The sequence below is a fragment of the Chanodichthys erythropterus genome, chromosome 6, assembly GCF_024489055.1.
Source record: "Chanodichthys erythropterus isolate Z2021 chromosome 6, ASM2448905v1, whole genome shotgun sequence".
Taxonomy (NCBI): domain Eukaryota; kingdom Metazoa; phylum Chordata; class Actinopteri; order Cypriniformes; family Xenocyprididae; genus Chanodichthys; species Chanodichthys erythropterus.
In genome coordinates, this window is record NC_090226.1 from 32,724,310 (window position 1) to 32,739,308 (window position 14,999).

General features: G+C 39.9%; 1 protein-coding gene across 2 annotated transcripts in view; it reads right to left on the bottom strand.

Moving 5' to 3' along the window:
• Positions 1-3,692: 3,692 nt before the first annotated feature.
• Positions 3,693-14,999, bottom strand: part of lima1b (LIM domain and actin binding 1b) — a 32,416-nt gene continuing 21,109 nt past the window's right edge. For both annotated transcript variants that reach the window (XM_067387520.1, XM_067387521.1), the window contains 7 exons: positions 13,686-13,743; positions 13,505-13,599; positions 10,420-10,503; positions 9,435-9,471; positions 7,969-8,045; positions 7,555-7,688; positions 3,693-5,483 (listed from right to left, as the gene is read on the bottom strand). In XM_067387520.1, the coding sequence (XP_067243621.1) occupies positions 4,151-5,483; positions 7,555-7,688; positions 7,969-8,045; positions 9,435-9,471; positions 10,420-10,503; positions 13,505-13,599; positions 13,686-13,743 (1,818 nt within the window). In that variant the 3' untranslated portion in view covers positions 3,693-4,150. The remainder of the gene's footprint in view (positions 5,484-7,554; positions 7,689-7,968; positions 8,046-9,434; positions 9,472-10,419; positions 10,504-13,504; positions 13,600-13,685; positions 13,744-14,999) is intronic.

A 14,999-nucleotide genomic window follows, 5' to 3' on the forward strand; every position in this document is an offset into this window, starting at 1 on the left:
GCCACCCAGTGTGCGTCAGGGCGCAGCGGTCTCCGCCGACCCTCCGAGGAGGACCAGTCACTTGATTCGATTGTCGTCTGCCGATGCGCCACTTCAGAGCATCGAATCAAGTGCTCAAGAAACACCAGAGGCCAGTCTCAAGAGACTGGTTCCCTTAGTAGATTTTTTGGTAGAATGGAAACTTCTCCCGAATATATCGAAATGGGTGCTGCTCACTATAAAAGAGGGTTACAAAATTCAATTCGGGTCTCGCCCGCCCAGATTCAACAGGGTTCTTCCCCGAGCAGTCTCTGGTTATGGAACAAGAAGTTATGACACTTTTGCGAAAAGGAGCTATAGAAAGTGTTTCTCCTCCCAGCAATCAGTCAGGGTTTTACAGCCGTTATTTCATTGTTACAAAGAAGGATGGAGGTCTACGACCTATCATAGATTTACGTGTGCTAAATCACTCAATACAAAAGCTCAAGTTCAAGATGCTGACAATCAAACAGATTATACCACAGATCAGATCCGAGGACTGGTTTGTGGCAATAGACCTGAAAGATGCGTACTTTCATGTGTCCATCCATCCTTCTCACAGGAAGTTCCTCAGGTTTGCTTTCGGGGGCGAAGTTTACCAGTACAGGGTTCTTCCGTTTGGCCTATCATCATCACCCCGCACATTCACGAAATGCGTGGATGCAGCTCTGGCTCCATTGAGGATCCAGGGCATTCGCATACTGAATTATATCGATGATTGGTTGATTCTAGCTCAGTCAGAGCAACTAGCAGTTCAACATCGAGATGTTGTTCTGTCCCATATGAAGAGGCTTGGGCTGAGGCTCAATGCCAAAAAGAGTGTGCTAGTTCCAGTTCAATCTACCAATTATCTGGGTGTAGTGTGGGACTCCACCATGATGCGGGCACATCTGTCTCCCGCTCGGGTGAGTGCCATTCTTATGGCTGTGAAAGGGGTGAAGTTAGGCCAGTCACTCACTGTAAAACAGTTCCAGAAACTGCTGGGTCTGATGGCAGCTGCGTCCAACGTAATACCTTTTGGCCTTCTGCACATGAGACCCCTACAGTGGTGGCTCAGGACCAGGGGGTTCTCCCCGAGGGGAAATCCCTTCCGCATGATCAAAGTTTCAAAACGATGTCTTCGTTCTCTGACCATGTGGAAAGACCCCTGGTTCCTGTCCCAGGAACCCGTGTTGGGGGCCACTGTTCGTCGCATAATGCTTACGACAGACTCCTCCCTCACGGGCTGGGGAGTGATCATGAGTGGTCGCTCAGCTCAGGGTCTATGGGAAGACCATCAGCTCTCTTGGCACATAAATCGGCTAGAGATGATGGCAGTGTTCCTAGCTTTAAAACACTTTCTCCCAGACCTGAGAGGTTACCATGTGTTGGTTCGTACGGACAACACTGCAGTGGTTGCATATATAAATCATCAGGGGGTTTTGCAGTCTTGCCAACTATATTACTTGGCCTGTCAGATCCTCCTGTGGTCTCAAGGGAAGCTGCTCTCGCTGAGGGCAGCTTACATCCCGGGACATCAAAATGTGGGAGCAGATGCCCTGTCGAGGCAGGGGCACGATTATACATCCCTGCCCAGAACGACTGAAACTATGGGCTTGGCCTCTGAGGGGGCCAGGCTCGTAGATGCTGGTCTCCCAACCGAGGCTGTGGAGACCATTCTTAATTCCAGAGCTCCCGCCACGAGGAAGTTGTATGCCTACAAATGGAATTTGTTTTCTACCTGGTGTAGACACAATAATACAGACCCTGTCCTTTCTTCCATTAGCTGTGTGCTAAAAATCCTCCAGGAAAAATTCTCGGAGGGCCTATCTCACTCAACCTTGAAGGTTTAAGTTGCAGCAATTTCAGCATATCATGCTCCTCTTGAGGGGAATATCTCGGTAGGTCGAGACCCCCTCATCACACGCTTCCTCCGTGGCACACTGAGGTTGAGGCCTCCAGTGTGCACAAGGGTTCCGGCCTGGGACTTGGCCGTGGTCTTACAGGGGTTAGCTGAGGCTCCCTTTGAACCACTAGAGGAGGTTCCTGAGAGGTTCCTCACTCTTAAAAAACAATTATTTTATTGTCTATCACTTCTCTGAAGTGGATAGGAGACTTACAAGCACTTTCTGTTGCTCCTTCTTTTCTTGAATTTGCTCCAGGAATGGTGAAAGCATTCCTGTATCCTAGTCTGGGTTATGTCTCAAAGGTCCCTACCAATGTCCCAGGCCCCATTGTGCTTCAGTCCTTCTATCCTCCTCCTTTTGAATCTGCGGATCAGGAAAAATTGCATCTGCTGTGCCCAGTAAGGGCTTTGGATGCTTATGTCCACAGAGCTGCCCTGTGGCGTAAGTCAGATCAATTGTTTGTCTGTTATGGGTCCCCTAAAAAAGGGGGCCCAGCATCAAAGCAGAGAATGAGCAAGTGGGTGGTCAAGGCCATCTCACTTGCCTATGAAGCGGCCGGACAGCCTTCTCCTTTGAATGTTCACGCCCATTCGACTAGGGGTATGGCGGCATCAAAAGCTTTGATTTCAGGAGTTTCCATGGGTGATATATGTGATGCAGCTGGATGGTCATGCCAGCACACATTTATTAAGTATTATAACCTTGATATCGGCTCCACTCCGGGGTCCTCTGTTTTGTCAAGATAACTTTGACAAGTGTTTGAGCTACAGCTCAGTTGGGATTGCGTTCCCAATGCGTTGTCACGCAGCGTCAATAGTTCCCACGAAAGGGAACGTCTCAGGTTACAGATGTAACCCTGGTTCCCTGAGTAGGGAACGAGACGCTGCGTCTCTTGCCGTACCCCTGCACACTTGCGAGTGCTTGCTTCAGACTTATTCAGAAGCTAGCGTGCTCTGCATCCGGGTGTGCTTTATAGTTTCCTGGTCCGTGACGTCACCCGTCTCTGACGTCTTGCTACGCGATTGGCTAGATACATGAGTGCTTCAGTGACGACATCACGCAGAAGGTTCCCAATGCATTGTCACGCAGCGTCTCGTTCCCTACTCAGGGAACCAGGGTTACATCTGTAACCTGAGACGTTTTCACCATTCTAATTTGTTCTATTGCTCATTAACAGTTCGTTATCTATCTACTACAATCTTATAATTGTGAATGTTGATAGCTGTGAACAGTCCTGTGAAAGTGCACCTTAACCTCATTCATAGACTCCAGGACCTGATTGAGAAACACTGATCACAACTTATCCAAAACATATTCTCTGGTCACTCTTGTAATTGTATGATTTTCTTCTACTTTGCCTAAAATAAAAATAGCAAGACAATACAAATATGATAGAAATGCATTTACATAGTCAACATACAGAAAACTGTTTTTGACCTCCTAGCTTCTGAAATGTTGAATGGTCATGTAATGGTGCATTTGAATTCACATTCATGGCCAAATTCCCACCTCGCACAGATTAAAATTTCTAGTCTCAGTGTTCAACTCACCTTGTTTTGGACACAGTCTTGACTCAGACTTGATCACAACACTAGATGGCAGTATTATAAAGGTTACATATGACAATTTATAAACTTCATAAAACTGTGGTGACAAGAAAATGGTTGCTGACATTATGTATCTTCAGTTGTGTACTGTTTTCATATCATGCTTGATGAATTTAACATTCATCAGTCAATATAAAACTGAAATTATACTCTTTATATCTCTAATTCAGTTTCAGTCAAATAATGTTTATTGTGTAATTGTCCAAAACAGTGAAACATGCTTTAAAATATGAGCTAGAAGACTAATCATAATGTGTTTGGCTGTTATATTTATTGATTAACTGTCAAAGGCTGAGAATAACATGATTCTATAGATTTGTTAATTCATTGGGATCAACACAACACATTCTTAGATTAAGAAGCAATAATAGTGATTTTTAAAAAGTTTTTTGTAAACAAGTCATTTTTTCATACAGCAATCAAATGGCAAAGGGAAAAAATACTTTCAAGCTCTTATAAGAAAGAGGTCCAAAGAAAAAGATACAGTATCACACACGCACACACACACACACACACACATATATATATATACTTGGTTATAATAAAGTACTTGTTTTTTTATGTTGTTTTTTTCAAATCTCTGCCATTTATATATTTTCAGATTAAATAAAAGTTGGAAGGGATCAGTGACATTTTTTGTCAAACTATTGCCACTTCCTCCTCATCATCATCTTCATCTTCATAGTAGCGATTCCTCTTGATCATCTCCTCTACAGTCAGGGACTCCTCCGCCTCTTCGCCATCCCAGAAGCCCACATCCTGTGATTTCCTATGGGCCTTTTCTTCCACAGGTGGAGAGGGTGTGTCTTGGAAAGACTGGAGCTCAGGAAAAGTGTTGGAGTATTTTGCCAGTTTCTCCTGATCTTTCGAACCCCCCTGTTGTTGTAGCTCGGGCTCTTTTTTGGTTTGTTTTGGCTGAGACTCCTTATCTGTTTGTTGTAGATCAGCTTCATTTTTTCTTTGTTTTGGCTGAATTTCCTCAGGCTCTTTTTTGGTTTGTTTTGGGTGAGACTCCTTGTCTATTTGTTGTAGATCAGCTTCATTTTTTGTTTGTTTTGGCTGAATTTCCTCAGGCTCTTTTTTTGTTTGTTTTGGCTGAGACTCCTTCTCTGTTTGTTGCAGTTCAGCTTCATTTTTTGTTTGTTGCGACACAACTTCTTTTTTCGTTTGTTGTGTCTGTTTGAGAATGGATGGCTTTTCCTTACTCTCAATCTTGGTGAGACTCTCAACATCCTCTTTGGATTGGCTGTCATTGTCCTTTGTCTTTTTATCTGGGATTTTCACCTCTTTTTGCACTTCGGTTTTATCTGTTTTCACCTTTGACAGCGAGCGAAGCTCCTCCAGCGAGCCTCGTCTGACTGAAGGAACCTTGAGAGAAGATTGTGCCTCTTGTTGTGAAGGATTTGATAACGCCAAGCTTGGTGCCACAGAAAAGGGACGGCTCCGCTCTCTGAGGGACGAACTACGTCGTAGGCTTTTCAGTTCTGCTCTTTCAGAGCTCTTCTGAGCAGGCGGAGCGTCCTCCTCCGGAGGCCACTTTCCTCGGAAAAGCTTGGATGGACCCTTTCCGACTTCAGCAGCTGGGCTAGAGACTTTGGAGCTTCCATCACTGTCTGCAGGAGGCGGCCACGCGACTCTCAGTTTTCTTGTTTCCACAGAGGTGGTTTGTGGTTTTTCCGTGGAGCTGGTCATCTGACTTCTGGTCTCTTCAGCTGCAGTCATGTCAGTGAGTTTGGCTGTTCGTGACTCCAACAATTTGGGTCTCAGTTGTTCTGTAGGCTTCACAGAGTCTGCCACTAAGGGCTTTGAGTTTTCACTTCCCTCAGGTTCTTCCTCGTTTGTTCGTGGTGTCCACATTTCCTTATGCGGTCGAAGGCCAAAGCCCTCATCATAGTTGCCCTTAGACTTGAAAAGTTGATTGAAGTGAGGTTTACAGTAGATGCTGCCATGCAGGGAAGCGTAAGACACCAAGCTGAAATAAGAAGGACATATTATTATTACATGCAGGACATCTAAAATCTGACCTCCTCAGGAGGTTGTTTTAGTTTACTAATAGGGGTATAACGATACATGTATTCGTCTTGAACTGTCATGGTATGGACGTCACAGTTCGGTGCACACAGCAAGACGAGGAATACAGTCAGTCACGGGCAATTCACACTCCAATTCAGAAGGGGGCGCGCGCGGTAATGCAACACTGTTTGCTAACCGCCACAACAGGAAAAAGCACAGAAGAAGAACAAATGCTCTATGCATAGAAATGTTTCTACTGCACAAGGTCATCAATAAAACAGCTTGAGAATAATATCTCACATAGCATCACATTTACCTCAGGCATTTAGTGTCAAAAGCATGTTAGAGAAATGAACTCTAGAGGGAGCATTTCACAAAATATATGCACAATATTAGCTTATATATTCATTATATTTACTTTACCTGTTAGTAATGTCTTAAAGGGTTAGTTCACCCAAAAATTCTGTCATTAATTACTCATCCTCAGGTCGGTCCACACCCATAAGACCTTCGTTCATCTTCAGAACACAAATTAAGATATTTTTTATCAAATCCGATGTCTCAGTGAGGACTGCATTGCCAGCAAGTTAGTTTACACTTTCAAATGCCCAGAAAGCTACTAAATACTTTATTCAAAATATCTAGTGATGAGCGATTTCAAAAGACTGCTTCATGAAGCTTCGAAGCGTTATGAATCTTTTGTTTCGAATCAGTGGTTCGGAGCGTGAAAGTCATATGATTTCAGTAAATGAGGCTTCTTTACGTCATGAGAGTTTCGAAATTTCAATGGTTCACATGACTTTAGCAGTTTGATACATGCTCCAAACCACTGATTCAAAATAAAAGATTCGTAAAGCTTTGAAGCTTCATGAAGCAGTGTTTTGAAATCGCCCATCACTAGATATTGTGGAATAAAGCCGTTATTTTGTGTTTTTTTTGGTGCACAAAAAGTATTTTCAACACTTCATAACATTAAGGTTGAACCACTGTAGTCACATGACCTGTTTTAAATATGTCTTTAGTAGCTTTCTGGGCATCTGAAAGTGTTAATTATCTTGCTGTCAATGGAGCCCTCACTGAGCCATCTGATTTTATAAAAAATATCTTTATATTTTATATTTATATTTATAATTTGTGTTCTGAAGGTGAATGAAGGTCTTACTGGTGTGGACCGACATGAGGGTGAGTAATTAATGACAGAATTTTCATTTTTTGAGAGAACTAACCCTTTAATTATTTAATATAGCCTATTGTTTAAATATATTTGTCACGGAAACAAGTTATGACAGTAACTGTGTAAATTATTATATTTCAAAAATGAATTGGAGTAGAAAAATAATTTAGAGGTTAAATAATGTTAAATAAAATTGAGTTTATTTAAAGAGAGAAACACAATTTGTTCAATAAGCCACTTTAAAAAAGAAAAGAAAAAAGAAGCAATTTTATGTTAAGTTTTCTCACCCTGCTGTACCGAACCGTGACTTCAATACCAAGGTATGTACTGAACTGTCATGCTTGTGGACCATTACACCCCATTTACCAATATAGACTAATTACTTTTCTATATCGACTAAAGGGAATTTCACATTGAGTGCAATCAAGCGTAGAGAGCTGTCAATCATATTTCGTGATAATAATCCTTCCGGACTACAACGTTGTGTTCATTTCCTCGCACGTATAAAACTGAGAGCAATGTTTCTAAAGATGAAACATGAAGCCAAATAAATATATGATTACAATGATATATGTTTTGTATGTGTTTTTCATGTGAATGGGGATATTTTTCATAACAATAAATAATGAGAAATGCTTACATGAGAAATGTGTAGTGTCCAGTTTTTTATAAAACACTACAAATAATGCATTATGCATCTGCCCATTATTTAATCAAAATCCACTTTAGATTTCAGTCATAAATAAATAATGGAATGAATGAATAAATGAATGAATGAATGAACGGATGAGTGAATGCATGAATGAATGAGGGAATGAATGTATGAATGAATAAATGAATGAATGCCAAAAAATACCTAAGTTTGGTATTACAGAAGGCACAACGGAAGCAGGTCTTATGGTATATCTGCTGATTGGCAATAAGTTTTTCCACCGGGTAAACAGTCTTTTGGCAGGACACACATCTTTCCTGGACAGGCGGATTAAATTTCTGTCCAGGGAAACAAGATTTATTAACATCTCTTCTGCAATGCAATCAGTATTTAGTATGAATATCAGATTGCTATACTGGCACTTAGCAGATTTAATGTTCATACTCTACACACTACCACAGACAAACTATATTTTTATTTTTGCCTTTGTATTTGACTATAAGTTATTAGTAGCTAAATATAAAATTGATTTCCCCAGATAGAATTAAATCTATGCAAGAACATTAAATCTATAAGTGTTTAATAATGAAATGAGAAATGAGATTGTAGTCCACAGACCCTGGGCACTTTAGGAGGGTCCTTGCTCTCTGGTGCAGGGTTTGCAGTGCTGGGACTCGGTGTGTGTACATGCTCTCCTAAAAGAAACACAAATACATGACAGATCACTACATAGTGAACACTATATACTGTACTGGTTATATGATAATGACTTGTCTACAGCAGCTTAAACCTAACTGGTAATCTCCATCCATGACAAAGAGAGAATAAATCCGCAATCCACAAATTAATAATTAAGTACCCGAATGAAAAGCAGAAGGAACTAATCTTGGTTTAAATGTTGTATTTTAGTGAGGTTTCAAAATCACAGAGGATATCCAGTGCAATGAAGGCTCAGACAGGTGTGTAGCAGAATATATAAAATTCTTATGAAATGATTTAATGCAAAGGGAAAAGTCCATGCACACAAGTGATTCAGCAGCTGTGGAAATTATTGTAACTATACTCTTGTGTCATTTTTCCATGCCTGTACTCATGCATGTGAAAGTATCCAGTGCATCTTCGTTTTTTCAACTCAATGTCCTTCAGCTGCTTCTGTAACCACTCTTTTATTTTATAATGTTCTGAATCATCTTGTGTTTTTCCTCAAAAAAAGTCCAAGGATGAGATTATGAGATTCATCTGCATAACTCTTAGCATTGCAAGCATGTGATATTTCAGAACATTGTAAAATTGGTTTATTACAATTAGTTCCTCAGTGCCCATGTCAGGAAACGCTGGTCTGTATTCTTTCCTTCAACCTTGTGTAGTTTTCAGACATGAAGGCATGTCATGCACCCTGTACATGTTAGTGTTTACCTAAATTGGTTAACTTCTACACTCTAAAAAATGCTGGGTTAAAAACAACCCAAGTTGGGTTGAAAATGGTCAAACTCTGCGATTTTTTAGAGTGTAGAGGCAACAATAATAATGATGAACATTTATTAATAAGCAATTTAATAAATGTTTATTGTTTAATTATTATTCATTAAACTTATTAATAAATGTTAATTTATTAAATGTTAATTTCCAATATATTTTGGGTTAATTTTAAGCAAGCAATACAGTCATTTTTAAACAACAGTTGAGTTAAAGGTTGGACAAACATTTAACCCAACCGCTGGGTTAAAACAACCCAATCGCTGGATTTGTCCATTTTCAACCCAACTTGGGTTGTTTTTAACCCAGCATTTTTTAGAATGTACTAAGTGACAGATTAATTTCAGCCAAAATACAGTGGAGTTTCATTGGATGCTCAGCCTTTGATATCAATAAGACATTATAAAATACGTTTCTGCTCTCTTTTCTTACTTATTTCTGTCTTCATTTCATGGTTAGTTGCGACCATGCCAAAGCAAACCAGCAACTCATTTTTTATTGATAAACACTACACTATGTGCACTACCCTCACATAACAATAATTCAGTATTCATAAAATCAGCTCATGGCTTCAATACTAAATTATAATGGTAAAATAATGGACTCACCATTGATCTTTGCACAATTTGACGGAGGGAGTGTGTTCTGTAGAAAGAGTGAAGGAACACACAATGATAAATAGGAGCCTCATTAAATCTTCTGGTAAACATTTTATTGTTGTAACAAACATATTCATTACCATTCAAAAGTGTGGAATAATTAAGAATTGTTAAATATTTTTGAAAGAAGTCTATTCTGCTCACCAAGGTTGCATTTATTTGAGTAAAAGCAATAATTTTGTGAAATATTATTGCAATTTAAAAGAACTGTTTTCTATGTGAATATGTTGTAAAATGTAATTTATTCCTGTGATCAAAGCTGAATTTTCAACATCTTTACTCCAGTCTTCAGTGTCACATGATCCTTCAGAAATCATTCTAATATGATGATTTGCTGCTCAGTCATTATTGGTGTTCACTTATTAATACTGGTTCTTATTATTATCAGTGTTGAAATCAGTTTTTGATACATATGTGATACCTTTTTCCCAGGATTCTTTGATGAATAGAAAGTTCAATTAATAGCATTTCTTTGAAATAAATATCTTTTGTAACATTATAAATGTCTTTACTGGCTCTTTTGATAATAAAAGTATTATTATCATTATTTTAAATCTTACTTTTTAAATCTTACCTCAAACTTTTGAATGATTGTAGAGTTTCCTTTTCCTTTTTACTGTTTTGAACACTGATAATAATCAGAAATGTTTCTTTGATCAGCAAATCAGCATATTAGAATGATTTCTGAAGGATCATGTGACACTGAAGACTGCAGTAATGATGCTGAAAATTCAGCTATGATCACAGGAATAAATTATATTTTACAATAAATTCACATAAATTGTTATAACATTTCAATTGAACATTTTTTCTTTTTGAAAAAACAAACAAACATACAAACAGTAAACTCAGTGTTATTACATGACTAAAATAAGTTTCTCTTTATTGGTATATTTAAATTAATTTTAGAAGGAAATAAGAGCACATATCGTACCACTGTCTGTCCATCACCAGCAGGTGGCACAATCTCCTTATGATCCACACAGGGAACACTGTCATCTGTTTCTGACTGCTTTGCCTGAATCAAAGTAACAATCATAATTCCAATACTGTATACATGAAACATGACAGTTTGTTTGTTACACGTTGTTTTATCACACATTTTCTCAGTATTTACAGTACACTCTTACTCTCTTCTGATTTTTCATTGTTAAGTGCCCTTGATCATTGGAAATGCACTATATAAATTATTATTATTATTATTATTATTATATGCTGTGGCATTAGTTGTCCTGGGAAATGATGATGATTCTTGAAAAAGAAAGTTCCATTTCAGTCGGTCACTTTGACGTTACGTCAGAGACTGACGAAATGGGGTCTCGCCCGAGAGCCCAATCACCTTCGAGTGTTTACAAAACAAGCCAATGATACGAAGAGTATCTTGGTCTGCAGAATTTGCATTCGCAAGCTCCGCCCCACAGTGTGGATATATAAGGAGCAGCGCGAGCAACTTGCATTCAAGCTTTTACTTCGGAGCCGAGCACATCGTTGCCTTCACCAGAGAGTCAGGACGAGTCTCTGCAGTACTGGTGTGATGGCGTGTTTCAGCGGATTCCAGTGTTCCTGCCTTGCCTGTTTCCCCTGAGCGCTTCAGTACCAAAAGAGCATTTTCCTAAAAGAGCTTACGGGTTTAAGGTCGTGTCTTTTTAAAGATGTCATACCGCCCGTGTGTTTCTGGGTGCGGTCGCTATATGGCGCCTCTTGACGGCCATGATCGCTGCCTCACATGTTTGGGTTTCCAGCACATTGAGGCAGCTTTCGTGGATGGTTCATGTTCTCATTGCGGGAACATGACCATCAAGATGCTTAGATCGAGACTCGATTACCTTAAACAGTATCGAGTCCCCTCTGCCACACCCCGATCTTCGGCTGGTGGCCAGGGTGATCTGAGGGTCACGGTGTGGAACAACCTGACGAGTCAGCCTCCTCGGGCCACGCACCCCTCCCAGGCATCTCAGCTGGTGGAGCTTCCGGGTGGGCCTGCTGCCTCCCCTTCTGGGGGACCCAGCGTCTCTTTCGGGGATCCGGAGGATGATCGTACGTCGATCGCTGCATCTCAAGGCGGGTTTGAGTCCTCGGGAGATGAAGATTCGGCTGCGGTGCCTCCCTCTGGGAGAGCAGCCTTGTCCGAGTCAGATCCCAAGCTTGCCCGGGCAGCTGAGAGCATTGGGTTGGAGTGGAATCCTCCACCCCATCCTGAACGCTATGCCTCCAATACCAGGGCCAGGGACTGCAGGTTGGCCATTTCTGTACCAGGATCCTTTTTCTACGCAGCCATCATGTTGTAATTGATGCAGTGTGTGCTCTGACATTATCATGTTGGAAAATGCAAGGTCTTCCCTGAAAGAGACGACGTCTGGATGGGAGCATATGTTGTTCTAGAACTTGGATATACCTTTCAGCATTGATGGTGCCTTTCCAGATGTGTAAGCTGCCCATGCCACATGCACTCATGCAACCCCATACCATCAGAGATGCAGGCTTCTGAACTGAGCGCTGATAACAACTTGGGTTGTCCTTGTCCTCTTTAGTCCGGATCCAAAAAGAACTTCAAATTTTGATTCGTCTGACCACAGAACAGTTTTCCACTTTTCCACAGTCCATTTTAAATGAGCCTTGGCCCAGAGAAAATGCCTGCGCTTCTGGATCATGTTTAGATTAGGCTTCTTTTTTGCCCTATAGAGTTTTAGCCGGCAACGGCGAATGGCACGGTGGATTGTGTTCACCGACAATGTTTTCTGGAAGTATTCCTGAGCCCATGCTGTGATTTCCATTACAGTAGCATTCCTGTATGTGATGCAGTGCCGTCTAAGGGCCCGAAGATCACGGGCTCCAGTATGGTTTTCCGGCCTTGACCCTTACGCACAGAAATTGTTCCAGATTCTCTGAATCTTTGGATGATATTATGCACTGTAGATGATGATAACTTCAAACTCTTTGCAATTTTTCTCTGAGAAACTCCTTTCTGATATCGCTCCACTATTTTTGGCCGCAGCATTGGGGGAATTGGTGATCCTCTGCCCATCTTGACTTCTGAGAGACACTGCCACTCTGAGAGGCTCTTTTTATACCCAATCATGTTGCCAATTGACCTAATAAGTTCTAAATTGGTCCTCCAGCTGTTTCTTATATCTACATTTAACTTTTCCGGCCTCTTATTGCTACCTGTCCCAACTTTTTTGGAATGTGTAGCTCTCATGAAATCCAAAATGAGTCAATATTTGGCATGACATTTCAAAATGTCTCACTTTCAACATTTGATATGTTATCTATATTCTATTGTGAATAAAATATAAGTTTATGAGATTTGTAAATTATGGCATTCCTTTTTTATTCACAATTGGTACAGCATCCAAACTTTTTTGGAATCAGGTTTGTATATCTGATCTATATCTGATATCTCCCAGTTCGGACTTTATAACTTGCAATTGTGAGTTTATATCACAATTCTGAGGGGGAAAATGACAGAATAACGAGTATATCTCACAATTCTGTTTTGCCTTCTAAGAATTGTGAGATATAAACTCAAAATTAACTTTTTTATTCTTTTATTCCATGGCTTCCATAGACTGCTACTGCACAACTGTCATTTTCTATCACCAGGTAGGCTCCGCCCTCTGTTTGCAAAATAGGTCTATAATACTACTAAAATATATAAACTACTATTTAGTTTTCTTGGACAAGGATATTGTTCACAATTAAGAGAGCATGAGATTTAGTTTACTCCATTGTTGTGTACAAATAAAAAAAGAGAAGTATTTTAAGGTATGGTCTTAATTTTTCCTTTCTCTAATTGAAATGATTGTTACAGACTCCAGTAAGCCTACAGATACCCATTCAATTCAAGTTTGACTTTATTTTTCCATTTGCACAAAAACAAAAAATGCTATTAATTTCTATTAATTGCATACATTTCTGAGAGATCAGACTCTTACTCCACCATATGTCATCTTTATATATTTCAGCAAACCATCAGCTAAAAGGTTCTGTATATCTGTCCATACAGTAAACATACTCACAGAGCGTGGCACAGTAACAGCCTGTCTGTTGACTGCTAATTGATATTTCGCCAACCTGTCCCTGACAGAGGCGCTGCGCTTCAGACTGGGCGTACCTATGACAGAATATATTTTTTAACTTTTCGAAACAGAAAATCCAATACAACCTTGGTTTTGACAGTGTGTGTCTTGTAGTATTTACCTTTGTTGGCCATTTGTGTGTCCATATCCTCTGAGCTACTGTTCGCTTCTGTTTGCTCCTGAAAAATCAAATACAAGTAAAGTATGTAAACCAGTGACAGACTGAAAAACACAGAAATGTGTAGTGCACACTCAACAACAGCATTCATTTGTAGGCATAGATGGAAATGGCACAAACTATGCTTGTCCGTTGCTCCCTTCCTTTTCCCAGGAAATATCCACTGGGTAGTGTTTACCCTAGTCTTTAAGATAATTAACTTCAAAGCAAACACAAACACAAAAATAAAGCTCTACTGGCAGCACTAAATGAGTATGGCAATAAAGAGAGGTGGAAGTGGAATGAAGAATCAGACCAGTTAAAATGTTCTTATTATTCTATAAAAGCAATATCACACTTGCAGTAATGCGATATGGGTCTTTATAAGCAGGGCTGAAATTACTTGTGGCCTCGTGCCTCTGATATATAGAGCCATATCACACACTCCTGCTCTTGTGATTTCGCTTATTTAGGCTATGAGCACAGCATCTTTTGCAATACAGACATTTATGAAGCGAAAATATTGAAGTGAACTAATCACAAACTTCTTGAAAAAAGGCTTGATGCAGATTAAAAATGCAGTGACTGGTACAAAAACAGTCTATATAAGGTAAAGGTGACTCAGTCAGGAAGTTCAAGCAGCTTTTATTCTGTAGTTTGAGGTTTACAGTTTTTAAGATTTTCACATTTAAATTGTATGACAAATTTCCATCAATTTGAATTTTGGGTGGGAGGTTGGGCTTTGGTTCATCACCATCACTGTCCCTCAAAATGTCTGCACAGGGCCCTATGAGATAACATTATATTACTTTGTTCAGTCCAATAAAGGAGGGTAACACTTAATTTCGATGGTCCACTTGAGACATCTTTGCAACTAGCAGTCATTCGAGTATTAGTAAATTTAGTATCTGCTAACACTTTTTTGATGCTTCTCAACAGGCACTCTACTGACTGTAAGTCACTTTGCAACTACATCATTAACATATTAACTTATGCAACTTATTCTACTAACCCTAACCTATCAGTCTACTAAAACTCTAATGAGAGTTAGTTGACATGTAGTTAATTAGTTAGAATGTCTAAAGTAGACTTTCAAGTTCCAAGTTTAATTCATTTCTAGAGCACATTTAAAAACAACAGTAGATGACCAAAGTGCTGTACATAAAAGGTCATAAAACAGACAAGACGAGTTTTGAAAGCAGACAGAGTTGGGGCCATCTTCACAGTCAATGATAATGAATTCCAGAGTTTAGGGGCAGCTACTGCAAAGACACAATC